This window comes from Sphaerodactylus townsendi, linkage group LG07, assembly GCF_021028975.2.
Source record: "Sphaerodactylus townsendi isolate TG3544 linkage group LG07, MPM_Stown_v2.3, whole genome shotgun sequence".
NCBI lineage: Eukaryota > Metazoa > Chordata > Lepidosauria > Squamata > Sphaerodactylidae > Sphaerodactylus > Sphaerodactylus townsendi.
In genome coordinates, this window is record NC_059431.1 from 87,731,359 (window position 1) to 87,758,748 (window position 27,390).

General features: G+C 41.5%; 2 protein-coding genes across 4 annotated transcripts in view; one reads left to right on the plus strand and one right to left on the minus strand.

Annotated features, from left to right (window-relative positions):
* Window positions 1-9,459, plus strand: part of DENND4C (DENN domain containing 4C) — a 72,296-nt gene extending 62,837 nt beyond the window's left edge. For all 3 annotated transcript variants that reach the window (XM_048503101.1, XM_048503102.1, XM_048503103.1), the window contains 5 exons: window positions 887-1,132; window positions 3,693-3,810; window positions 4,879-5,029; window positions 6,619-6,683; window positions 7,294-9,459. In XM_048503101.1, coding sequence (XP_048359058.1) covers window positions 887-1,132; window positions 3,693-3,810; window positions 4,879-5,029; window positions 6,619-6,683; window positions 7,294-7,430 — 717 coding nt within the window. In that variant the 3' untranslated portion in view covers window positions 7,431-9,459. The remainder of the gene's footprint in view (window positions 1-886; window positions 1,133-3,692; window positions 3,811-4,878; window positions 5,030-6,618; window positions 6,684-7,293) is intronic.
* Window positions 9,460-14,282: 4,823 nt separating this feature from the next.
* RPS6 (ribosomal protein S6) lies at window positions 14,283-19,336 on the minus strand. The gene is made up of 6 exons (XM_048503529.1): window positions 19,222-19,336; window positions 18,738-18,869; window positions 17,767-17,977; window positions 16,290-16,436; window positions 15,003-15,160; window positions 14,283-14,429 (listed from the first exon to the last, which is right to left on the minus strand). Exons 1-6 carry the CDS (start codon window positions 19,225-19,227, stop codon window positions 14,334-14,336), a joined length of 750 nt encoding a protein of 249 aa, XP_048359486.1. The 5' UTR covers window positions 19,228-19,336; the 3' UTR covers window positions 14,283-14,333.
* Window positions 19,337-27,390: the final 8,054 nt, after the last annotated feature.

The window sequence follows — 27,390 nt, forward strand, 5'->3', positions numbered from 1 at the left end:
AACCTTTGTATTATAAAGCATTCTTGAACATCAGCACTACAAGGATGTTTTGGGGAAGCCGTTCCCCTAGGAATCAAGGATATTTGCAGTAAGCATATAGGAGGTGGGGAAAGCACGGAAGGAGCATGTCTGTGAAGTTTCCTTGTGCGGTTTGTTTAAATTTTAATCATAGTGCAGTTTCCAAGTATACTACATAACCCTATTTCATAGAAGGGTAGTTATTGTGGCAACAACTAACTTCCCGCCAATCACCATGCACACACAACTTGGGGGCTGGAGTTACACGGAATGTGTAAAAAGAACAACACAAACAAAACAGCAGAATATGGCCGTTGCTCACTCGCGCTTGCCCTTCTCCCCCACTGCTGATCAATTTGTCACTGTACTGTCTACAACTGTCTGAGGAGGCGCAGGCATTGCCCACTCCCTGTGGGAGTGTGGTAATATAGGCATGTAGGAACAAGAGGAGGAGGAAGCTGGTGACATGGGGCCGTGAGGGGAGGAAAGACAGAAGGGGTCACTCCCCTTGGTGGCCACCATTAATCCTTATGTGCCAGTGTAGGAGTCCGGGAAGAGGAGGACAAAAGGAGCTGGTGATGTTGGCCAAGGGAAGAGGAATGGCAGGAAAGGTTGGCTCCCTTAGTGGGGGCCTTCAACTCACCAGCAATTTCCTAGAGCCCATTGTATTTGTTTGTACAACGGGCTTTACTGGTAGTAAAGCTTTACTGCTATCTCTATTTACAAAGACAAATATGGAAAATCAACTTCATATTATAAGTGCTTGTATTCTGCTGCGAGAGTAATGTGTCTTACTGGCTTCTAGAGGTGAAGGGAAATTGATCCAGCATTCTTATTTTGCAAACTAACCGTTATCAATGTTCTTCAGGATCCCATAGCAAAAAGGCCAAATCCTTTACCTGTATCTGTGCCTTATTTGAGTCCTTTGGTGCTCCGGAAAGAGTTGGAATCCTTGTTGGAAAATGAAGGAGAGCAAGTGATCCACACCTCAACTTTCATCAATCAACACCCCATTATTTTCTGGAATTTAGTATGGTATTTCCGTCGCTTGGACCTCCCAAGTAACTTGCCAGGGCTCATTCTGACTTCAGAACACTGCAATGAGGGGGTGCAGGTAAGTCCTCTCCAAGGCCTGCATTTATGTTCCAGCCTGTGGGGTGACGTTTTTGCTTATGTAAAGAGTAGGAGATCCTGACTTACTGAGGGGTTTGGGCTGTGTGTTTATGCGATTGCACCAGTGTCCTCTATCTCTGAACTGCAATGTAGAGAATATCAATTGTACTGAATATCAGCAAATGTCAATAACAGTAAACAGCAGCATTACTTTGAAATGTTATAAACTTGTAGATAAAGCAGCCCCAAAGACTGATTTATTAAAGATGAGAGCATGTTGGCAGAATACTAACATGCATGACCCAACCAAAGTCAAAAATTCAGTTTTCACAGTTGCCATGTGTAACGAAGGCACTCATATAAGTTCTGCTTTCTGCGCTGCCACCAATAATATTATAAAGCCCACAAAACTGCTTTTAAACGGACACCACCCTGACTGGGGAACACAGACACACAGACAAATAAAAAACTGGAGAGGTTTGTATAGCACAAAAACTTAAAGCGTTTATTTGCTGGCTTAAACACATAGGCTTCTCAGGTAAACTGGAGAGGTAATAAGCGTGTTGGTTGCAGAGAGTTCGCTTAAGCTTAACGGTTACTAAGTAAGTTTGGTTCTTAAAGCTTAGCGGTTACGGATAAAGTTTGTTTTCATGCTTAACGGTTTCAGGCACTTCACTTTAGGTTTCACAATGGACACTCGCAGGTGTCACTTCACTCCAGATTTTACTTTAAAAAGGTTTCTCAAAGATGTTACTGTTAGAGGTTTTCCACTCCCTCATAAAAATAAAAGTACTCAGTCCACTGTTCCTCCTCACAAAAATACCACACTCAGTTTTCGCCCTGTGGGATTCAGGCATACAGCCTCCCTCTCCCACAATCCCAAAACTTGGCCTCGCTGCCACAGGATTTGGGCCTCCCAAAAACTGATGTTCCCTTTGAGGACAGACTCCACACAGACTTTTAGAGGTTTCCCCCATCAAACCAAACACCTGAGGGAAGGTGGACACTCGCCTCCAAACTCAGGGAGTTTTAATCACTGAATAGCCTCTCCTCAGCTATTCCTAACACACAGGCAGTGAGAGATCTCTGATGCTCTTCACTCTGCTCCTCAAAAAAAGTACCCTGCCAGGGCACAAAACGCCACATATACAGAGCCAAAACAGTCCAAAGACTCCAAAAAGTGAGAAGTCCCCCAGCTCTAGCTGACAGGAAGTTTATAAAGACTCTGCCTTTTTTCCTCTGGCCAATCAGGGCTGGCCAGGGCTTAACTCTTAAAGGGGCGGGTCCACCCTGTAACCTGAATGCAGTATAAGTGCATTCGTCACACCATGGAAGAAATCTAAGTGTGGGCTTCATTCTTCTGTAGAGATTATTAATAAGACACCAAAATGTGTAATTTTGAATGCTATCCCTCTAATTTAAGGCTAAATAACTTGATAAGTCAGAAAGTAGCACTGTCATTGGAATGAACTCTGGTTTGCCATCTTTGAAGTGCATGTGACGCTTGGGATCTGTGCTTGGACCCCCAGATGTGACGGAACTTCAAAAAACAATTGTGTAGCTGGGCAAATAAGAATCAGAATGTTGATGATAGGTAATGGGGCAGGGTATTCATATATGCCAGTGGTTCTCAACCTTCCTAATGCCACGACCCTTTAATGCAGTTCCTCATGTTGTGGTGACCCCCAACCCTAACATTTACCCATTTTACAGATGGAGAACACTGATGCAAAGAGTCTTAGGCGACCCCTGAGAAAGGGCTGTTCGACCCCCAAAGGGGTCGCGACCCACAGGTTGAGAACCACTGGTATATGCCATTTTGTCATTTCCTAATGACCCTTTCCCCAATTTCCCCAAGTCCCTGAAAGGGGAGAAAACTGGATTTCCTCCCAGGACTTAATGATTGGGGGTAGGGAAGAGTGAAATACTTCATTTATGCAACACGAATCCAAATTCAGGCCATTTTGCAGTTCATTTGCATGTCTGAGAATCCAGACATGGATTTCCAGAGCCGCGTGTGGTTTGCCCTAAGTGGCAGTTAATTAGGTGTTTCGATTTAGAAATACAGTTGGGGATGTGGCTTATGGTTCTGCAGATACACTTCTGAGTAAATAGTTATAAGCAAGTGGTTTCCTCAGTCTTTTGTATGAACGAACTTCTCCACATGACACAAATTATTTTAGAACTTGACTGGATTTGTACTGTAAAATAGACTGGGTTTTTTTAGGCAAATGTTTGTAATTCAACTAACCCAGAATGGAAGTATTGTATTTAAAAAATAATAATAATTTATTCCTCGCTTTTATCCCTGGGGTGGAGCCAAAGTGGTTTACATCATTTGCCTCTCCCATTTTATCCTCACAATAATCCAGCAAGGTAGGTTAGGCTGGCCCAGGGTCGCTCAGCTTGCTCTGTGGCACAAGTGAGCATTTGAAGCTGGGTTTTCCAAACGCTAGTTTGATACTAGTATTTTTTTTAATTTAGTGTTTAGTGTTCTGAAATAACTAGCAGAGATTTGTTTGTGACAAAGTGACCAATAAAGTTTGTTTCCTCCAATCTAGCTTCCACTGTCCAATTTGTCTCAGGACAGCAAGCTAGTTTATATCCAGCTACTCTGGGACAACATCAATCTTCACCAGGAGCCTGGGGAGCCCTTGTATATATCTTGGAGAAATCTCAGTGAGTAAAATGTTCTTGATGAAAGAAGGCTGACGGACGGGAAGTGCTTGTGCTGTTGGAAAATTGTCCTTCTCTTCTGAATAGCACATCTCTTCAACTGCGCTTGAAGAGCGTCTGATATGAGCTGTCGCTTCTTTCAAACTAATCACCCTGCAACCAGCTGCAAGCGTGCCTTGCGTGTGTTGATGTCATGGATTGTTTCGGAAAGAGTAGCACTGTGACATGGGAAAGCAGCAGGCTTAGTTAATGAACAGGAAGCTTATTTCTCACACTGAGAACAGTTTAAGCTACCTAACACCAGAAGTTTCCAAGTTTGACTCAACACTAGAATGTTTTTTTTTTCTTTTTAAAAGGTGAAAATGGATTTTCTTGACATTTTGGTAAAATAAGAGGAAGAGAAGGAGGAGCAGCAGTCTGGGTCAGAATTTTCTCAGTCCTAATTCATTCAAGGTAGCCTGAATGGTAGAGGGCAAAAGGCATTTTTGTACTTGTTCAGGGCAGGTTGTATCAAATAAGCTTTTGGTTGAGAAACAAGGATGGAGAACATTTTAGCAATACCCAAAGGCAGTTTTTTGGGATACTTTAGGAACCAGATTGAGAGATTTTAGTTTCTCTGAAGCTTGGGTTGTTCACACTTTTCCCTTTCTGTGTTTCAAATTCATGAAGTAGTTACCCTTTAAGGCTGATACCCATTTGAAATAAAGGTATTAAAGCATTACTATATTAAAGAGCAAATTTTGCAGTGCTACGTGAATAACCAGTAGTAAAATTCACACAGCAGCTTCATCCAATACCATCTAGGGGTTAGATTCCCCAAATCCATTCTGTTAGCAGAGGCATTCTCTCTGGGTTTCAGCCACCTCTGCTAGTGGCAAGCATCCACTGGTGCTTGCCATAATTTCTTCATCTCTTTCCATTCTATTTCATCCCTTCTCCCTTATTTCTTTGTCATCTTTCTTGCTGAAGTTACAGCTGCTGCACATATTATATCACTTGCTACATGTTCCTCAATAGTCTGCAGCCTCTACCCTCCTCTTTTCCAAATGTGTTGGTTTTTTCCTCTCACAGATTCCACAGAGAAGAAACCCTCAATAGCTTCAGAAGAGCAGCAAGCAATAAACTCTTTAGTTGAAAATATCACGCTGAGCATTCAGCACAACGATGTTGTTAAACCCATAAATTTCCTTGTACAGCAAAAGCGCAAAGGCAAGCGACAAAGGTAAAGGGGAGCACCGCGATGAACCTGAATAAACAGACTCAAGGGTAGCTTTTCTCCTAGCAGTCATAACTGTGCACATAAGGAGTATTCTGTTGTCGACCAAGATAGTCCTTATTGCTGCATTGAAAGTACATTGCATGTGCTTATGGTCATACAGTGTTAGCACAGAAGACGCAAAGCCAACGCCTAAATACATCGCCATAGGAATAATAATGGAGAGGCATGAGTAAGTAAAAGAATGTGTGGCTTTGGATCTTAGTGTTAAAATCTAGCAACTTCTGTTCATTGGTCACGCCCCTTCCATACTGGTAACTGTATTAAAAAGGTATGTGGCTCAGCAGAAGCAACTGGAATGAAGCCATATGTGCTATCATTGGAACCTTTGAGGAATGCTCTCCTTGGGATCAACAGCTTCCAGAAAACAGATGTAGATTTAGGTAGATGAGTCTATCCTTGAGAATAGTAAAATCGGTTCACTTAGCAAACCAGTGACTTAGCAAACCGGGAGGAGTGGCATGGGAGGGGGAGGGGCACAGGAGTCAGAGGAAGTCTCAAGCAGTCTGATAATGAGTTCCAAACTTTCACAGAGTAACAAGATGCAATATAACTTAATTAGCAGCAATCTTTTTGTGAATAGGAGAAACTCCATGTGGTACACATAGCTCTCCTCCCTCCCTTTCATTTTCTTCTCACAGCAAACTTGTGAGATATGTTAGGTTGCTAGAGAATGACTTGCCAAAGGTCATTCAGTGAGATTGATGCCCAAGTGGGGATTTGAATGTGAGTTTCCTCAAGCACTGTTAACACTATACGCTTTTCTGTGCCATGTGCAGTCGGGATGAGCCTATATACCTTTAGACATGTTTGCGTGAAGGTGGCCCACTTCCATTTCCATCACTTCTTGATCTGTACTTAGTTCCTAGCTTAGGTTTTATAAACAAAACCTTCAAATATAAGGATATCAGACAAAGAGGCAAGGGGATGCTACAAACTTGTAAGGAACCAGTGAGACCTGGTTAGAATGAAAATTGGAAATATTTGAGAATCTTAAACATGGCCCACCCACCGTAGCAAGGGGAGGGGGAGGGGAGAGAAGGGGAGGGGTGGCATGTAAGGGAAGGGGAGGGAGGGAGGGAGGGGTGGCGTGCAAGGGCAGGGGAGGGGAAGGAGGGTGGCATGCAAGGGAGGGGGTCAGGCATCTGGACATGGCCCACCCACCCTAATGGAGGAAGGGGGAGGGGTGGCATGCAAGGGAAGGGGAGGGAGGGAGGAGTGGCATGGGACGGGGTGGGGCACATGCCCCCTGAAGAGCTGGTTACTCCAGGAATCCATCTGCTGGATGGAGAGGAGAGATTGGAGGTCCAGAAAGAGAATAGAGCAACAGAGGTAACAGCTGCCAATTTTGAAACCTAATTAGTCGTCTAACATTGTGGTAGAGCTTCAGGCTGCTGGAGAGCAGGTAATTGCAAGGAGGAAAAGATCCATTCCCGTGTGGAAAGCCAATGTGGTTTAGTGGTTAGAAATCTGTGTGATTGTTTATAAAGAAAGGGCTAACTTTGGTGTTTATCTTCTAAATTAATCTTTTACAGGAGTTTTTACAGAGAGATTCTTTTTCTATCCTTGGTGGCCCTTGGGAGGGAGAATATTGACATAGGTAAGCAATGTGAATTTATGCATGTATAGTGTTAATTTCCTTATGCATGGGTTGAGGAAAATATTGTGCCTTACTGTACTAATCTGTCATGGGTTTTCAAGTTACTGTTACACATTCAAAAAGACAATTTCCCTGACAGACAAGATTGCAGGAAGGGACCATCCTGTCTTTCCCTCTCAAAGAAGCTTGATGGGCAGGTACATGAGAGAGGGACTTCTCAGTGGCAACTCCGCAATCATGGAACAACCTCCCCAGGGATCTATGGATCTTTAGGAGGCAGTTGAAGACGGTTTTATTTAGCATTGGTTAAGTTTACCAACAGTTTTGAGTTGTGATTTTAAAATGTTTGGTTTTTATGCTTGTTATGCATTTTATGTGTTCTATTTATGTTGAATTATTAAATTAATATATTTATTATATTAAATATATTAAATATAAATATATTAAATATATAGATACAGACAAATAATGTTTGACATTTTAGGGCCTGCTGATATTTTAAGAATTGCTCGACCTCTGACAGTCTGTGAGAACCTTACAACAAGGTGTTGTACCAGTTTTCCACTGCTTTGGAAAGTTTGGTCTCAAGTGTGGATTTCTTTATTTTCAGAGGCCTTTGACACTGAATACAGGGCAGCATATAAAAGTCTACCGAGTGAGATGGTTGAAAAAATGCAGAAGATAGATGCTCCACCCAGCAGCAGTGTCGAGTGGTGTAGGAAGTGGTTTGGAGCACCTGTTATCTAAAGTTCACAGAGAAGATGTGGCAAACCACCCACAAGACCAAAGAGAAGGCCCAAACCGGCAACAGGTTGGTTTGGATTTGGACTCCAGAACCCCAGTGGAAACTGATGTATGCTCCAGTTCAGGAGTCACCAAGGAACTTTTCTTCAGGAATGAATTGGAATCAGCATGAAGTATATGGGTCTTGAGTGGACTGTTCGCCTTCAACATCGCTCCTTTTAACCTTCTCAGCCTCATGTTTAAAAGAGATGAAATGACAACTGGCATTTGTATAGTACCTTTCTCTAGATACTCAAAGCAATGGGATATTTCATACCTAAGAGCATCTCAAATTAATCTCTTTACCTACAGAGCAACCCCTGTTCAAAGAGGGATGTGTTTTGCAGGTACATGTACATACTTATTGTTCATTGGCTGTGTGAATGGCAAATCTTTCCTTTGGGTCAAAAGACCAACCTCTGTCATAATTAATAACCTTCTTTTAAAAACAAAAAAAATCACTGTCCCAGTTAGTAGCGAAAACACAGCTTAGTTTGGGCTGTTTGTAAAACTTATTTTCTCTGTTCAGTTTCCTGCATCAAAGAGTTTTAAAATTGTACATACAATGTTGTGTTCTCCCAAACAATGAGGGGTTCCTACCCGGAGTGACTGTATGGCAGTTGCTATTCTATGATGGAAGGATTTCGTTATAGAATGGCGATTCTGTAATGGGGAATATAAATGAATTTGGGGTACATAAAATGGTGTGAAATTCATGTTAACCATATACGTTTTTAGCATTTTGTGTAAAAGAAATATATGCATATCTATCTATATATGGGGCAAAGCTTGAATCTTCAAGTGCACTAATGCCTCATTCCTGCTCATGTTTCTAACCTGTGGGACAATTTTTTTGCACTGCCCAAGTTAAATAATTCTATCAGAAGTATATTTATACCCTCACACTTGAAGATATATTTACCGAGAGTGAAAAAGCAGATTTTAAGTCTTAACAATTTTAATATCTTTGGTTAAATGGATCTTGAGTTGAAAAAAAAAAGATTTGCATTAACTGTGAAGCCCTGACTATTGTAGAGTTTGGCATGGATCCAGAAAACATCATTCATGCAATGATCATTTCACTTGTGTCTTTTGCTTGTGCAATGATTGGCTTTCCCCCTTCTACAGCCCCTGCGCTTTCCCCAAAGACTGCTTTGGACAGGAGCGGCAGGGAACGTAGCCCAGGAGGAACGTAGCTCACTGGGCATCCTTGTGTAGCCAAGCCATTGCATTTGCAAAGGAATACTTGAAGGGTGCTCTCCAGCACCTGACAGCAATCGGCTGTACAAAGAAGGCACATGTGCAATAGTCTTCTGGCTTCATCTTAACTCAGACAACGAAGCTCCAAACATAACTGCCCATTGCCTTATGAAGTAAGTCCACTAGGAGGGATTTGTAGCTAACAGGTTGGATTCTGTGGCTCTGTTCCACTAGCCAAGGCGCTTTCTTCCAAGCAGGGTGGAGCCTTCCACTTGCAGAAAGCACAGCTGCTAGTGGAACAAATCTGTAGGCTCCAACTGAGCAACTGCAGCCCAAACCTGTTCCCAGTCTTCAGTGTATTCCATCCACAGTAATTTTTCACATTTCAGTAGTATTAGTAGAATATGTACTGCACGGCATGGCAGGATTATAAACATTTTAGTAACTACTCAGGCTTTTCAATAGAGTGGTGAGTTTTGCACTTGTCAGAGCACATTCTTTTCAGCGCTTTAGGTGCGAGTCTTTTAACTTTGATGCTAAGTTTCAATCCTGATTTACTAGAAATTTGTTTTTAATGTGAATGCCATGCCTTTACAAAGCACAGTATGAAAAAAATCTCTCCATTACATCACTTCAGATGTTCTTTCTCATGCTCTGTTGCTAAAAGCATGGAGAGGAAGATGAATGTCTGATACTTGCTTATACAATTAATTCTTGTTTCTTAATATGCCTCCTTCACATCTCCTTACCCGAATAATAAAATTATGATATTAATAAAAATCCTTGAAATACACTTCTGTACGTCTGTGCTTTCATAATCTTCATGAATAAGCACTATGTTTTTGTTTAAGACAGCGTCTTACCACTTCTAGTGCCTATGCATGATAGCTAACGTGTCATCAAAAGCAATTTGTAAGGCAGTTGCATGTAACTTTGGCACTTGAACATACGTAGAAAAAGTTTCCGCCCTAATTTATACTTATGTTAATTACAGAACAAGGAATCAGTACAAAGAAGTTATACCCACAAAATGTAAAATCCTGCATTTAGTGTAGAAAAGATTTTCACAAGTCCTTGGAGGAATTTTTGAGACAAGCTTTAAACCGAAGTGCTTGTTATAAGTTAAATATATCGTTTTCATCTTTATTCTTCATATTGTTCTGTACATTGTTTTGTGAGTGTAACTAAATTATACTTATGACAGAAATGAGCAAAGTATTAAAAAAACTTTGTACTGTCTATTGCTTTGAACCCTCAGCATTGAGCTTGTGCTCTTACAGATAAGGTGTTGCAGGCCGTTTTCCCATCGCATGGTTAGGATGAAATAGTCAAGTTATCACAGGGCTGGTATTGGTCTAGGAAGAACTGAAACTAGGGTTCCTCTTGTGCATTCAAGACTTTCTAATGTTATCTCAGCAGCATAGAAAGGAGCAGCATGGCCACAGTTCCCAGCTGCTGAAGTAACATGAATATCAGTCTCAACTCTTGGGGTAGGAAATATGCTTATGCTTGATGCCCTGTATAATTTTTTTTGGGGGGGGGGGCAGAAATATATCACCCCTTCTCCTTCAAAAGTATACTGTGCTGCATATTTAGCTGGACAATTGCTCTTAACAGAGTTGCACTTTACTTTCAAAATGTGCAGTAAAGTCTGAACATAGTGAGTCCTATTGATGTCTGGCTGTCAAAAGATCTGCTGAAATTCAGCTGAAACAAACCTTCCCCCTCAATTTACATCTGCTGATTTTGTTTCTCTAATAGAATATGTAGTGGTTATTTGGCATGTAGATTTAAAACTGTAGGTGTAATCCAGTTAAGACTCTCAAACTAGTAGAAAGCACTTCCACTGAAGTAATGGGGATCTTGGATTTCTGTATTATACTGGGAAATCAACTTTCTGTGAGCATAGCTGTTTAAGGTTCTTAGAATACAATCCATGGAATATCCAATAATTGGAAACTTGTATTTCACAATATAACAAATATCTAAAGTCTTGCCCCTGGCATCAAGATCCAGTGTGATGTAGTGGTTAACAGCAGGTGCATTCTAATCTAGAGAACTGGGTTTGATTTCCCACTCCTCCACCCGAATGGCAGAGGCTTATCTGGTGAACTAGATGTGAGAGCAAGTGCTGATCAGAGAAGATTTACAAAGTTGTTGAAATTGTATTTGTGTAGCCAGATCCTATGCAACATTGGTTGTGGTGGGTTTTCCAGGCTGTGTGGCCGTGGTCTGGTGGATCTTGTTCCCAACATTTCGCCTGCATCTGTGGCTGCCATCTTCATAGGTGTATCACAGAGATACACCTCTGAAGATGCACCTCTGTGGTACACCCCTAAAGATGCCAGCCACAGATGCAGGTGAAACATTAGGAACTATCCACCAGACCACGGCCATAGCCCAGAAAACCCACCACAACCAGTTGAATCCGGCTGTGAAAGCCTTCAATAATACTACACAATATTGTTTGGGAATAAGTTTCATGGCAATTATGGGACTTACTTGAGTGCAAGAGCATGTAAAATTGCAGCTTCAGTATGCCAAGAAGCTACCATGTATGTAGAATTTCACTGTTTGCTGCAGTTCACTTACAGTACAGTCCTGTGCAGTCTATTGAAATGAATGGGCTTAAACTCAGTGGTTAATTATTCAGATTCAGCGCTTTTTAAATATCTGTCTTGACAATACAGAAGGTGCAAGCATGTTAATTTTAAAAGGGAAGCATCTGTAATTAAAATGTCAAACTTGTTGCTGTAAATGAATGCTACGAGCTGGTATGGGTAAATCAAAAAACAGTTACATGCATTGCAGCTTTCAGTGCAGCAAAGCTTTGGTCTTCCATAGTCACAAGCATTGATAAAGGATGCAGATCCATGCTTTTCTGTCCCTTTGTTAAAAAGATAAATTTTTATAACAGTCCTAAATGATCATGTAATGAATGTATAACTTAGATGGGGGGATCCCCCACCTTTTTAAGTTTAAGGGCACACTGGAATTGCCATGGCATGGTGTGCACAGCAACACACTGGCTGCAACAAAATGACTGCCTCAACTTAACTTCAGTAACACAGCATAGATCCTTATGCTGAGGTGGCTGCTGTTGCTAGAGCAACATTTTAAAAAAATATATACAGCAAATAAAATTTCCAATAAATCAGAAGCCTTGCTGTGAGAGAAATGATGGGCCACCTGGCCCTACCCACTCCCAAGAATCATTGGACAGGCATCAGAGGACATATCGGAGGGCACTCTGTTGGGATCCCGACTTAGATAGGCAAAATATATCCATAGATAGGCATATACATGCCCTGACCAGGGTAGTGCAGGCTAGCCTGACTTTGGATTCTACACAGGCTCAGCCTAGGTTAGTATTTGGATAGGAGGCCAACAAGGAAGTCCAGGGTTGTTATGCAGAGGAAAGCAATGGCAAACCACCTCTGAATGTGTTTTGCCTTGAAAGCCCCATGGGTTGCCACGTCAGCTGTAACTGTGGCCCCTTCCACACAAGCAAAATAATGCGTTTTCAAACCACTTTCACAACTGTTTGCAAGTGGATGTTGCTATTCCGCACAGCTTCAAAGAGCACTGAAAGCAGTTTGAAAGTGCATTATTCTGCATGTGCCTGATAGCCATAAAAACCCAACAACTTCAAATTGTCGTTATAGCATGGCAACTGCTTCAGGACACTTTTAAAACATGTATTATTGAACCTATTTAAAACTTATTTTCAAAGCAAACTTGATATAACTTTGGGGTATTAAGCAATACCCTTCAGTACAAAAATCTTAACTATTGCTATTGTGTTTTAGATGGTTAGTTCATAAACCACAGACTCCTCTCATGAAATATTTTGAAGCCCACGGTGCCTTCTATACGTCTTCCTTAGATCTTTTGAAAGGTGTATACTAGTAACTAAAATGGACAGCAAGACGGTGCAGTTCTGTTCCTGCTATCCATCATCTTGCAGGTTATGAAACATAGAACAATGTAATTGTTCTTCATTGTCAATGGTTTAAGTATCAAAGGGATGATTTATCTTTTCACTATTACGGAGTTCTCATTGGAGAGCTTAAATTGCATATTGTAGTGGATGGAGAGGACAATAAAATTTGAGATGGAAGGTCTTACTAATGCAATAGTTTCTGTACTGGGTGAACTGTTCAAAAATGAAAAAAATCATTTGTGCTTTGGCAACAAGTATTGTTCTGTGGGATTTTGTAAATAAGTAAATGGGCACTCATGTTTCCAATTGTTGACTTTTGTGTAGGTACCCTAGGTGGTTTAGAAACCACTTGTTAATGTATTTTGTTAAAAATAATAAATGTACAAACAGAACTTCTCTTGAATTTTTGGCAATGTTTAGAGGCAAGCCAGCATTGAGGGTTGTTTTTTAAAAGGAGCTAGGAAACCACTGGCCTATTAGCAAATTGCAGGTAATACTTCAAACTAATATATGAAATGTATAGAAAAAAAATTGCTGTGAAAGAAATAGCACTGGCTTCTGCAAAGAGAGGCCTGACTCCCTAATCTTTTTGAAATCTTTTGAAGTTATAAAGTGACTCATTAAAATAGGAATTAAAACAGCTTTTACAAGCACAGGTGTCCAACTCACGGCCCTCCAGATGTTATGGACTACAGTTCCCATAATCCACTGCCAGCATGATGGGAACTGTAGTCCATAACATCTAGAGGGCCACGAGTTTGACACCTATGCAGGGGAAAGTAAGCAGTAAAGCACTCTGTATTTGAGTTGGAAATTATGTTAATTTAGCAGGACTTTCAGACTTATAGACTGCATCAGCTAGGAAGGTAAAACCCCAAGTGGGGTGACTATGCAACAAAGCAGGTTTGACTCAACGTAAGAATACCTGTAAAATGATTCACACTGAGATTGGAGCAAAAAATCCCTCAAACCTCAACTTCACAAATATGCTAATGAATCTGAACAAGAGTCTTCCCAAGGAGATTTTATCACTGAAAATCTTTGCAAGCACCAGGTCCCATGGGTTGGTGCCCCATCGCAACATCACCCTAAGGCCGTGGTGGCGAACCTTTGGCACTCCAGATGTTATGGACTACAATTCCCATCAGCCCCTGCCAGCATGGCCAATTGGCCGTGCTGGCAGGGGCTGATGGGAATTGTAGTCCATAACATCTGGAGTGTCAAAGGTTCACCACCACTGCCCTAAGGTATTCAGTTCAGAACCACAACATTTATATCAGTAATATATTTATATTTTCTTTCCTATAAAGATCTGAACGAATAGGAACAAGAGAGATCAGTAGTACCCTCGACCACCACTGACAGCAGCCACTTCTCTTTCAAGAGGGTAGGACCCTCTTGCCGCAGCAGATGCTGCTCATTATCGGTTGACTGTATAGCCTCACTCTGCGTGACTCACCTTGAGCCCCAGTAAGAACGGAAAACTGTAGTGTAAATAATAAATACTTGAGCCAGCAGAGGGCTGTAATTACCAAGTAACCTCGAAGACTACAGAAACCAAGTGTCGTGACATCAGCAAAAAGCAATCACTGCAAAAGAATATTGGTTGAGTATTTTTAAATCAACAAGTGTTTGCCTTTAAAGAAAATGCAACGGATATGAAGGAACAGTACTTTTTGACCATAAAAGATTTATTTAATGGTTTTATGCCCCAAGTTCTTTGTTTACTTTTGGCTTGATTCAGATTTTGATGTGGAGGCTCTCAGGGAAGAAAGTCTACGTCTCTTCGCTATCTGCTCCTGCCGCTTTTCTTTTGCTTCCTAAAAACAAAACAAAACAAAACACACCACCACATGGTATCACTTTACAACAGCATTATAAGTCCTATGAAGTCATACTCTCAAAGCATCCGCTTCCACTTGGAACTGTTCCCTTTTGGTATCTCAGGTGCAGAATATGCTACTGTGAAAGCCAGTACACTTAGTGGGCAGATATGTGAACAGCAGAGTTCCTTTGCAAACCCTTTTTCAGGAAGAGTCCTCTCTCGGTTGCAACTTCAGTTGCATTTTCCCCTCTCTCAATCTACTGTACAAAGATGAAAATATATTTGGGGAAAATGACTTAACAGTTTTCTGTGACAAATATACGCATAATGATGACAACAGCTACAGTTGTTCTTTGCTCATCAAAATCCAAGCATGTTTTGGGGGCACTGCAAGACATTTTTTGTTGGATTGCTTTTAATAAATCAGGATGCATTCGCAACTAGCTGTGACTTCTACTTTATGGATCTTACCAAGAGTTAATGTATATGCCCTGCGGCTGGGCTGAGAGTAAAAATGTGGCTTTTTTTAAAAAAAAAAGAAAGATATTTTATATGGAAAGAAGCATACCTTCATTCTCTTAGCCAGAAGCTTGGCATATTCAGCAGCCTCTTCCTTGTTCTTCTGAGTTCGCTGCTTCTTTAGGGCAATACGCCTGCGCTTATGCTGCAGAACTCTGGGAGTTACCAAACGCTGGATCTTGGGTGCTTTGGTCCTGGGTTTCTTGCCTAAGGAAAACAGACTTTATTGTGACCAACAGGACAGCTATTCTGGAGCCTAAACCATAGGGATTTACAACTGCACACCGCATTTCTATTGTTCAACCCACATCTTACATGAAGTGTATGATGTCCAATCAAAGCAGACTGACCAAATTAAAAAGGTAAAGTTTCTCCTTCAGTCGTGTCCGACCCTGGGATACCTCTGCGAGCAGTGATTTTATAGGCAAGCCTCTTTTGTGGGGTAGTTTGCCATTGCTTTCCTCGGCTATTCTTTACCCCCTAGCGATGATGGATGGCTGAGTTGACCATGAGCCAGGATATCTGACCCGCAGGGGGCTCGAACTCTTGACCATGTGAGTGGCAGTGCAAGCACTTAACCACTACACCACGCGGCTCTTGACCAGATTAACTACTGGTATTAATTCTTACTAATGCAAAGGTAAGAGGTTATGATGTTTTGGGGTTTTTTTGCAATGCAAAGCCTTTATTGGCATACAGGGTTATGATGTTGTTTTGGCTTCTGCTTTCATGCTAACTTGGTGCATTCACACCAACCTCTTGAAACCAAGATCCCATGTTGTTGTTTGGTTATTCCCATGGATTATTTGAAGAAGCACCAGTCTGGCAAGTACTGAAGGAACTACAGCATAGAAACTTTTGGTACAAGATTGCTTGAAACAAGGTGTAGTGTGGAACACATACAAGGAAGAGAAAATTTGAGACCTTTTATTGTAATTCACTGTGAGCAATGTCATTTAGTGTACAATGTCTCATAAAGTATACAGCTTAAGGAGAACCTATTAAATATGTCGCCCCAAATGGCTTTCTGTGCCACATATATACAGAAGCTTCTGCACACCTGAGAGCAGCACCCCAGTGAGCCTCAACAGGTGTACCATCCTGCAATTACTTTTTATCCTTTCCTTGTTTCGTACACTCCAAAAGAGTAACCACTGAAACCAGTCTCACATGGAAAAAGATAGTAATCAAGAACCTGTGCAGTTTTTCGAATTGCCTGCTTCTCTACAAAAAAACATGAACAGGCCTACTTGAAGGATGCATAATTTCTACCCAGCAATTATTTTATTGTTTGGCTCTGTTGTGAAAGAAATACCAAAACGTTCTGTTTTCTTACCTTCCTTGTTCAATGGTTTTCTCACAACATATTGACGAACATCATCTTCTTTGGAGAGATTGAACAGCTTGCGGATTCGGCTGGCCCTTTTGGGACCAAGTCGACGAGGCACAGTGGTGTCAGTTAGTCCAGGAATATCCTTTTCACCTACAAACATGGAAAGGCAGGGGGTATTAATCTCAATTAAAACATTGTTAATTCATCTCTGAAACAAGAGACTCTAGCCTAAGAGGTTCAGCCTATCACAAAATCAAGTATCTTAACCCAAGCAAAATCTTGAGCTGTTCAGGCTTCATTATTCACATTAGTACCTGCCTTCTAGCAGCTAAAAGCTCTTATTTAGCATCTTGATTTAGAATCACATTTTTAACCTGCCCTTCCTCCAAGGAGACAGTTTTATTTGGTAGTTCAGAGAGAAAAATGACTGGTCCTGAGTCAACCAATGAGCTTCTTGGCTTAGTGGAGATTAGAATTTAAGTCTCCCTTGTCCTAATCTGATACTCAAACTTATACATTCTCCAGTCACCTGAAGCTATTCAACAATTATGAAGGGAACTACATATGAAGGGAACGTTCACACACAAAAATTTAGTTGCCAACTAAATTGCCAATGTCTGAACCATACAAGATATCAAGAATGATATCAAGAAAATGTGGATGAAAAAGTTCTCTGTCGATAACTGGGATATGGTCATGCACAATTATATGATTTTTTTTTGCTAATAGCTTTGTGAGAATAGGTCACCTCCCAAGACACGTTATTAGTCTTGTCCCAAAATGTGTATTTTCCTATGCATATATATATGTCTTCCAAACATATTTTATCGTTACAGCTGAAATTTAGTCAAGCATGCCAGGATGTTACCCAAATGATGAGGTGCCGCAAAATTATAGTACAAGCTGTCTCAAAAAAAGTAGCAGTTTACATTACAGAATATCGTATCTTTTGAATATACAAACATCATTACAAAATTCTTGATGTCTGCAATAACCACCAACTGTACAGAGTATGCTCCTTGGGGAAGGATCTTTCTATCTTCACAGCTACCCTGTAAGTTTGAGATATATTGCTGGCAATACCCATGTAAGAAACATCAAAGCCCCCTCCCCCCCCCCAAGTATGACATATCAATTTAGTAAACCTTTCAGTAGTGTTTTGAAACCACAACAGAGTGTTTGGACACGTGAAGAACACGCTAACTTCATTTTACATGAAGAACTTACTGCAGGTATTCAGCTTGCTTTGTTGAAGTCAAGTTACAGCTGACTTATGGCAACCTCATAAGGTTTTCAAAGCAACAAATGTTTGGAGGTGGTTCACCACTACCTGCCTCCACGTGGGCTGAGAGAGTTCTGGCAGAACCGTGACTGGCCCAAGGTCATCCAGAAGGCTTCATGTGGAGGAATGGGGAATTGAACCCGATTCTCCAAATTAGAGTCTTGCCGCTCTCAACCACTACACCATGCTGGTTCTCACCTTTCTTTAAAATGACCAAATTCAAGACGCTAAGGTTGGCATCAACAATGCAACCCCGAACAGATTTGCGCTTCCGTTCTCCGGTTCTCCTGGGACGATAACATGAGTGACCCTTGCTGAGCAGCAGGCGGACACGTCCGTGAGTCAGAACACCTTGCTTCATGGGGAAGCCTTGTTTGTCATTGCCACCGCTAATGCGAACAACATATCCCTGTCAAACAAAGGAATTCAGAGTTGGTTTGGCAGCACTACATGCAAAAAAGAACTCAGTCAGAAGCCAATTCACAACACACACATTACTCTGCACTAACCACATTTCATCCAGAATATGGTATGCAACTCTGAGTACCTCACTTCAGAGAAGGAGGGTATGTGATTGTGGCTGGGGGAAGTGTTTTCCCTCCTGAAGGTCTTTCAAGGGGCGGCTGTGAATTTCATGCATAGGGAAGGTGGCTGAAATAGATAGTCTACAGGGCCTCTTCCAGCCATGGGATTCTCTGACCTATGTCTCAAGAGCACATTTTAAAGCAGAGTTTTCATTCATCCAATCAAACAGATAGAAACACTACATACATTATGTCACCAATACGATTTGGATTACAGTTGCAGAAAATACGTTGCCACTGTTGTTTTAACACAAGTCCAGATGACAACCAAAAGGCATGCAGTAACTTCAATGATGTAGCAGCACCATATCATTATCATTGGTACTGTCTCTTTTTTCACATAAGCAAAATAGAATCTGTCACTTCTGATAATACAGAGAAACATTTTAAGACCATATGGGTTTAAAGAGTACAAGTCAATTCACCTCTTTACTTCTGACATGCAAACTTTTCCCCATCTTGGGTCATTGGGGAGGTGAAGGATGCATCTGTCTAAAGAACATGCCGCCCTGCAGCTTAATACCCACCTCCCCAACAGCAACACAGCTTACAGGTCACTTTGCCACGCCGGGTACTGCATCTTACCTTCCATTCCTCACCAAGAGTATCTGCAGAGACCTCGGCGGTCATCCGCTTCTCATAGAAGGTGCGAATCTTGCGTTCATCGTCCACTTCAATGAGCTTCTGGCAGCCAGTGGCTGGGTAGGAGATGTTCAGCTAGAAATAACCACGCACGCACAGAGAGATGGGATAGAAGCAGGTCAGCACAGGGGCTTTGGGCAAGCCTTCTAACTGCAAGCGATAGGCACAATGACAACAGGAGGCTAAGAAACCACATGCATAAATATCCAGAGGGTTTCTTGGCGCGCGCTGAGGAGGGCCAGAGAGGCGCCATTGCTTCCCCTTGTACCCACCGCACTGCCGAATCCAATTCAATCCGTCCTCAGGGAGGAGCCCCCCCGACTAATTCCAGCCTCCTCAAGTCCCTGCCAACCTTCTCCCTCTACCCGTGTCAATATTTGCGACGGTCGACACGATTTGTCGCCATCACCCACTCCCAATTTTTTACCTTCATGGCGCCGACGAGACTACCCGCTTCGGACCCGCCACGGGAAAGAGGCCGTTCTTCCGCTCCACCGGAAGTCGCGGGACGCCGCGCTCTCTCGCGAGATTGTAGAACGCCGGCGCCGACCCATTGAGAGTTTGAGAAAGGCTAGATCGGCCATTCTCTTGACTGGAGTCGGGAGTTCCTGTTTCCGTTGGATGGTGTTTTGGTTCCAAAGCTGTAGTTGGGCAGCGTCTCCTGTGTGGATTGCGCACAGCAGATGCATAACGAGTTGGAGCTGTTGTAAATGAACTTGTTTTCCGTTAATAAAAAGGGAGAACGAGTTCATTTATAACGATTGCAACTCATTATAAAAATGCTGTGAAAAATCCACCCTAGTCTCCCATAAGGCAGAAGTAAAAACGTGGATTTGTCCTTTTTGTAGTTCCATTTTTTGCGTGTGTGAATGTGTTTGAAAGCAATTTTAAGGTGGGATCTTTTCAGTTAAAAACGGGGAAAAAACGGGGGGAGCTAAAACAGCTAAATAAGATACACACACACACACACACAGGTACAAAAAACCTTGACCTAGATAGCTTAGACTAGTCTGATCTCACCAGATCGCAGAAGCTAAACAGGAGGAAACAAATACAACGACAGTTTTGAAATAATGGCAAGAAATAATTTATAGCAAGAGAAACAGACATTTTGAAGATCTGGACACAATTTATGGACCGGATGAAAGACATTGGAGTTAAAGAAGAAATATGGGAGAAGAGTACAAAGAATGAATATTGCTGCTTACTTAAATGAGAAAGAAAACTGAGGCTGGGAGGAGAAAAAAGGGGAGAAAGTATGGTTTGAAATATGTAAACAAGAATGCATATATTGTATAAATGTACTGAAGTTACAAACTATACAATAAAAAAATTAAAATTAAAAAAAAGAAGCCAAACAGGGTTGACATAGTTACTATTTTGATGGGAGATCCCCGAGAAATACAAGGGTTGTGATGTGGAAGCAGGCAGTGGCAAAAACCATCTCTGCAAGTCTCTTCCCTTGAAAACTCCAACAGGAGTTGCCTTAAGTGAAATGTGACTAAACAGCTAAAAAGAGTATAAAGGCAAAAATATTAACAGCAGTGGCAGGTCAACATAAGTTTCTGTAAACTGTTTCCAAATATCTAAAAATCAGACCACACCCAATTGTAATTTATATGCCATGTGTTCAAATATTCATAGAGTTCTAGGATCTTTAATCCATTGATTCATACAAGGTAGTTTTATCTTTCCAGTATTGTAATACAAGGCTTTCAGCTATAGTAAGGGCATGGGAAGGTCTAGTTTTGTTGACCATTGCTTACAGTGCAATCCTGAGTGGTGGTGGTGGGGAGTGCTGAGGATGTGGCATGACCACTGTGCTGGCATATGTTATTTAACACAGTGTAAGTGCAGGGGCACTTATTTTGGTGCCAGGGAACTGCGCGACCACATGACCCCTGAATGCCAAAGCAACCACTGTGTCGGCATTCCTCTGGTGCAGGAGCCGGCACTGATGGGGATTTTCCTAGCGGCAGAGCCAACCTTAGCTGACTTCCAGAGGCCTTTCAGCCCGGTATCCCCACTCTTCTGCTGAGTACAAATACAAATACAATACCTTTAATGGCATATAAAAAGTGGTAAAATACAAATTAGGTTAAAACCAATTGACTAAAATTTCCACAAAGGTTTCACCCTTAATCCAAGTGCCTTTGTTAAAAACCTGGCAACTGATTCAGTAGTGTGGGGATGATGGTCACTAAGCAAGTATGAAACTATTTCCTTGTCTGATCTCACTGAAAATTTCTTCAAGATGGCCTCGAGAAAAAGCAACCGATAGACTGCCAAATCTTTACAATGGAAAGGAGCACGCGGTTCAGTTGTTTCAGGTAGGCTCAGCTGCGCAGGAACAAGTCCTGTTCTCCTGTGGGATGCCATGATATCTGCCTCTTGTTTGGGCAGTCGGTAGCACATTAAGCTGAGCAAGCATAAAATATCTACGGAGATGTGGATTGATTAAATTACTCAGATATTTAGCCATAAAACCGGCAATGGTGGTGAAATGCCATAAAATGTGGGAGAACAAGTTCTGCGGAGGCTCCAGCTGTGAGAAGCTGCCCTTCAATGTCAAAGAGTATGCGTTGTTTCAAAACTCCGAGAAAGCCTGTCTTCGATCCATCAGTAGGAGTTGGTCAAAAGATACACCTATGTTGTTTATTTGATTGATAATTTTGGTGTGCCAGGTGGAGTGGAAGTGGTCGCATTTAACAGAAGATATGTCAGACTGCCCGGGAGGCCTTCTAAAATGAAGGCGTAAGCCAGTATTTAAACAAAGAAAGCCAAACCCGGGAAAAAATCGTCTTTGGCTCCGGTTTCTAAACAAAGAACTTGATCATCGCGACTGAGTTGGAAGACCCAATAAAAGCGACGAAAAAAACAAAGATTGAACACTCTCCTAATTTCTCAGCGGTTTTGCTCCCCCCAGGATTGGGAGCTCCGTAAAAGTAATTGTGGCAGTAGTTTTAACTGAAAACTTCCATTGCGGCAGGGAAAAAAATTGGACACGCCTCTGGTGTGAAAAAATCTGGATATTGCCAACACTTTGGTTTTACTTGTATTGAGAGTCTGGTGGATATGAGAGGTCCAGGTTTAAGGAGATGGTGGAAGGTGATTCCTAAATATCTGTATGAATGGACCTGTTCAATCAATGTACGCTTTATTTTCCCGTGCTGAGTTTTGAATTGAGATCACCACTTTAGTTTGTTATAATTAATCGACAGGGCACTGTTTGTGCACGTGCGTCGCCAAAGGCTTGAAGTAGTCTTTGCAGAGCCCACGCCTTGGACCGAAGACAGTAACACAGTGTAAATGCTGCATAGAGAAGTGCACATGTGGGTCTTTGTCCCCAAAATGGGTGCGTGACTTTCAGTCTGAGATAAATGAGGAGCAAGGTCGTTTAAATAAAAGATTGAACAGGAGAGGGAGCAAGAATACAACCCTGCTTGACTCCCTTGTTAGAAACTATAGGTGAAGTTAGGCGACCCAGCACGATCACAACGAACTTGACAGGTAGTTGAGGAATACAACTTGTGAATAAGAAACAGTAATCTCTGGTCTATTCCCAACACTGTCAATTTTTCCCACAGCTGATTCCTGGGATAGAGTCAAATCGCATTTCAGATCTGGGAAAGAAGCATGAGGGAGTTTCCCACCCTTAGGGTGGCAATATTTCTCCGCCAAATGATTTAAAACCAGACAATGGTCAAGGGTGGATTTACCTGTGGCATATCCTATCTGTTCGGGCCTAGCACTGAAGAGGACCAGGCAGTGAGGGAGCGTATCATAAGGTACCTTTAGTAAAGCTTACTAGCCACTGAAAGCAAGCTTATGGTGATAGTTAGATGGATTTGATGGATCACTGCTTTTATATAGAGGTACAATGATAGCTTCAGTCCAATACTTGGGGATACAGCCACTGTTAATAATTTTGGTAAACAGGGTAGCCAAAATGAGGGGCCCCAGAACTCGGGAATCCTTTTAAAGAGTTCAGGTGGCAGGCCATCAGGGCCTGGCTTTCCCTTGTTTTAGGTTAGATATAAGGGGTGACCACCTCATACTTGAGCTGACAGGAGGCCATTCTGGTAAATGCTTTGCTGCTCCAGTTGCACATGGAATATCAAGTTCTGGATTGCAGAAAATGGCTGTAAATGTGTCCTCCACATGCTTCCACTGAAATCTGAGAACTGATGGCTGTATAGGGCTGCGGCATGAATTAATTATCGCCAAAGCTTTGCTGTCTCTGGAGTTAAAGGCCCATTAGGTTGTTCCAAATCTTTGTAAGAAGTAATTTCTTTTTGGTCATTAAAAGATCATGATAGGACTTTCTAGCTGCGGGGTACTCTTTTGATAAGCGACCTTTCCTCTAAGTTCACAATGATGAAATAACTTCCAGAGTTGGGACTTGCTGCTCATACATTCTCCGTCCAAACCAGGTGGAAGGATTCACTGAATGTGAAAGTTTATGATGTGATTGATTACTGGAACCCTGAATGGTTAGATAGGAAACCAGTTCATTATAGAATTTGACAAACCTCCTCTGCTGTGCACAGCAGTTAACTATTGAAGAAAGTTAGCCATCCGATCATCAGAAATAGAATGAGCGTTTAGTTCAGTTCTTCGTCAAAGCCGAGGCGTAACAGGAAGACCCCTTCTTCCTGAGCTGATTTGCTTCGAAGGGATTTGTTTATTAGTCTAAGAAGAAGGGAGAGTGCTGCGCTTTCGTTCCGAGCCATAATTGCAAAGTGTGGTCACCGTATTGGTTTGTTAGTTCAGGCGATATTATTACATAATCAATCACACATAACCCCATTGCAGATCTAGCGTGAACTTTCCAGGGTAATCAAAGGGAGGAAGACCATTTAAAATTACCCTATTTGCTGATAGGCAAAGGTCTATCAAATGGGGAGCTGCTTGATTTATGGTGTGATCGCTGGACAACCTGCACTGAGATATGGTGTCAGATTGAATTTCATCCAAATTTAAGCCACATCTTTGACTTAGGGCTGAATCATTTTCTCCAATCCTGGTGTTTAGATCACCAACAATGACGACAGGTGTCAGAGGATGTTCTTGCTCAAGTGAAAGTATGTATTGATGGAATCGTGACCAGTTCTCTACAAGAATGCTTGCCTCTTCTCGCGGGTGGCAAATAAGCATTTACTAGTAAAATTTCAGATTGAGCTGCGAAATCAATAGGAGCTTGGGCCAAAGAATGCACGAAGTTTAGTGCTACTGCATTGATTTCTGCGTTGAAGAGACTAGGATACAAGTACCTGCTCTCATCCTCCCTCTGGCTTCTAACCTGAATGCTGGAATTGAGAAGGAGGCATAACCTGCAAGATGAATGTCGCTACTGGTCCAAGTCTCTTGTAATGAGATAATATTAAAACTGGCTAGAAATTTCATTAAATCAGAATCACCTATGTGGCAGCACCACCCTGATATATTTCAGGAAAGTATTGATAGTGCAGGACATTTCTGTCAGGCTATACCGTCAATTAGTTGTGATCTGTGACTGAGAGTACTGTACACATCCATTAGATGAAATTCTGTTAACAATAGAGTTCATGTGCAGATTGTATGACTGATATGGGTGCTCTGGAATTGTTCGGTGTTTCTTGAAGTTGGAAGGCCATTATTTGGGATGATGTCATAGTGGTGGACTTGAGACGTTGATTTAATTAAGTTTCTTTGAACAGGTTCAGCTGTAGAGCAGGCTGAAATATAATCTCGATCTTCTTGAAGGCCAATAGAAAGATCACGAAATCCCTACTGTGTTCTTTCCTTCATTGATGCGTGGATTAGGTGTTAGATTGGGGACTTGGAACTAATACATATTAGGGTCTCATCTGTTCCATTGTGAGTTATAGTGTCCGAGGTGGTACCAGGACTAGGATCAATAGAACATAGTTGCAATTCTTCCAGTTCGGCTGCCCAAGATTTTCCTCCTAAGCTCACAGGAAGTCTCTGTAATTGAGTACTCTTTCTGAACGCAGATCAATATCTATTTCTTGATTCAGTGGTTTTAAAGGGCTTTTGAGATTTTCTCTGTTAGTGGTTTGGTATTGTATCGGCTGTTGACGGATGGAGAGATCTAGAAGTTGTGAGTGAGGAGCTGGGTCTATCTGGGGTTGTTTAATAATTTCCGCCACCTGCTTAGTTGGAGGGATTTCATCTGAGTTCTTGTGTGGACGTTGATGACTCGCCATCCCCTCAATAAGAGTCTTTAGACAATTCCATTCTGTCAGGATGGAGTTAATCTCATTAAGATCGCTTCAGTGTATCTGTTGAGAGTCTCTGGTAGAGTACGGGATGAGAAAGTCGAGGGTTCCTTAAGAGAGATTACTTTATTAAATGACTTCTTGTTGCTAGAGATGTCCACCAGTTTATTGATTTTGGTGTTGTAAAAAACCCTGTTTACCCAGATGTCATAGCTTTTGCTGAGTAAATTCAGCAGCAAAAAGGGTGGCACAGCCCATTATGCTGCATAGGGAGCTTGCAGAATGGTTAGGGAAACTAAGCTGTCTTTTTGCACCCTACGCCTCCACACATCTACCTTCCTTCAGGAATGGTTTGCCTGCCTCCAGAAGATGCATAGATAGATGCATACATAAGTACATAAGTATCCTCAAAAATCAATGGGCGTAATAATTTCTTCCCAGAAAAATGAAACAATTGGACATACCCAAAACATAAGGGATGCATCCTGTTAGTTACAGAGTCAACTATTAGGCATTTTATTAAATCCTTTGTAAAGAACTGCTGGTTTCCAGTGTATCCTACACATATTTTTTGTTGAATACGTCAGAATTGTTGATAGATTAAAGTTTGTACTTAATATATTGAAATGTTTTGGTTGGTCCTAATAAAAAGATTTTACACTATTCTTGTTTCCAGTTTATTCATAGAGTTATTGGCATCATTCAAACATAGGCCCTCAAAAGTTGGCTAAGAGTTATTAAATTGGAATACTTCTACAAGCCCAGTTGTGGAAAGTGCTGTCAAGTCAGAGATTATTTAATGGAGGTCCTGTAGCTTTTTCAAGGAAAGAAATATTGAGAAGTGGTTTACAGTTGCCTGAATCTGGTCAGCTTCCTTCCTTCAAATAGGAACCAAGGTCAATCTTGCTTAACTTCTAAGATGTGACAAAATCAAACTAGCCTAGCTGTCCCAGGTCAGGGCTATCCAAATATACTTGCTAACAAATGATGATCCAAGTAAACCTCTGAGGCTGATTGGCTTCTTGTTTCATTTGCATTTCTATTTAGTTCATCGCCAGTGGCAGGGTAGATAAAAACCAATGTTCTTTTTTTTTTAAATTGCATTAAAAAATTAAATTGGATTTTTAAAAAGAAAATGTTTTTGAAAAAAATCTATAAAAAGATTTTTTTTCTGTTTAAGATAAGCTACAGTCCAAAGGTTATTCATAATGTAATAAGGATTAATTTTAAGTATGTAGCATGAGGCTGTATATTCATGCAATGGTCAATTTTTTTGGTAAATGAATTCTAGTAATCCATTCATTGTGTCAAGCAAATGCAAACACTGCAAAGAAGAAATACAAGGCACGATAACACAAATGAAACATCATGAGAAGTGCTGCTTATGTAGAAAACAGTGGCTTAAATCAACAAATACAAATACAAAACCTTTAATGGCATATAAAGAGTGGTAAAATACAAATTATGTTAAAACCAATTGACTAAAATTTACACACAGCTTCCACTCTTGATCCAAGTGCCTTTGTTAAAAAACCTGGCAACTGATTCAGTAGTGTGGGGATGATGGTCACTAAGCAAGTATGAAACTATTTCCTTGTCTGATCTCACTGAAAATTTCTTCAAGATGGCCTTGAGAAAAAGCAACCGATAGACTGCCAAGTCTTTATAATGAAGGAGAACGTGTTCAGTTGTTTCGGGTAGGCCCGCTGCACAGGAACAAGTCCTGTTCTCCTGTGGGATGCCATGATATCTGCCTCTTGTTTGGGCAGTCGGTAGCACATTAAGCCGAGCAAGCATAAAATATCTACGGAGATGTGGATTGATTAAATTACTCATATATTTAGCCAAAAAACCCGGCAATGGTGGTGAAATGCCATAAAATGTGGGAGCACAAGTTCTGCAGGCTCCAGCTGAGAGAAGCTGCCCTTCAATGTCAAAGAGTATCGCTTGTTTCAAAACTCCGAAAGCCTGTCTTTAGATCCATCAGTAGGGAGTTGGTCAAAAGATACACCTATGTTGTTTATTTGATTGATAATTTTGGTGTGTGACAGGTCGAGTGGAAGTGGTCGCTTAACAGAAGATATGTCAGACTGCCCGGGAGGGATCTAAAATGAAGGCGAAGCCAGTATTTAAACAAAGACAGCCAAAACCCGGGAAAAAAAAATCGTCTTGGCTCCGGGTTTCCTAAACAAAGAACTTGTCATATCGTGACTGAGAGTTTGGAAGACCCAATAAACGACAAAAAAACAAAGATTGAGCACGGCTCTCTAATTTCTCAGCCGGTTTTGCTCCCAGATTGGAGGAGCTCCATTAAAGTAATTGTGGCAGGTAGTTTTAACTGAAAACTTCCATTCGCGGCAGGAAAAAATTGACCG

Excerpts from the sequence above, each read along its gene's own strand:
- RPS6 (XM_048503529.1), bottom strand. Across the intron at positions 17,978-18,737 it reads CTCTTGGTGAGGAATGGAAG|GGATATGTTGTTCGCATTAG; the intron begins GTAAGATGCAGT and ends TTTGTTTGACAG. Across the intron at positions 15,161-16,289 it reads AAAACCATTGAACAAGGAAG|GCAAGAAACCCAGGACCAAA; the intron begins GTAAGAAAACAG and ends TGTTTTCCTTAG.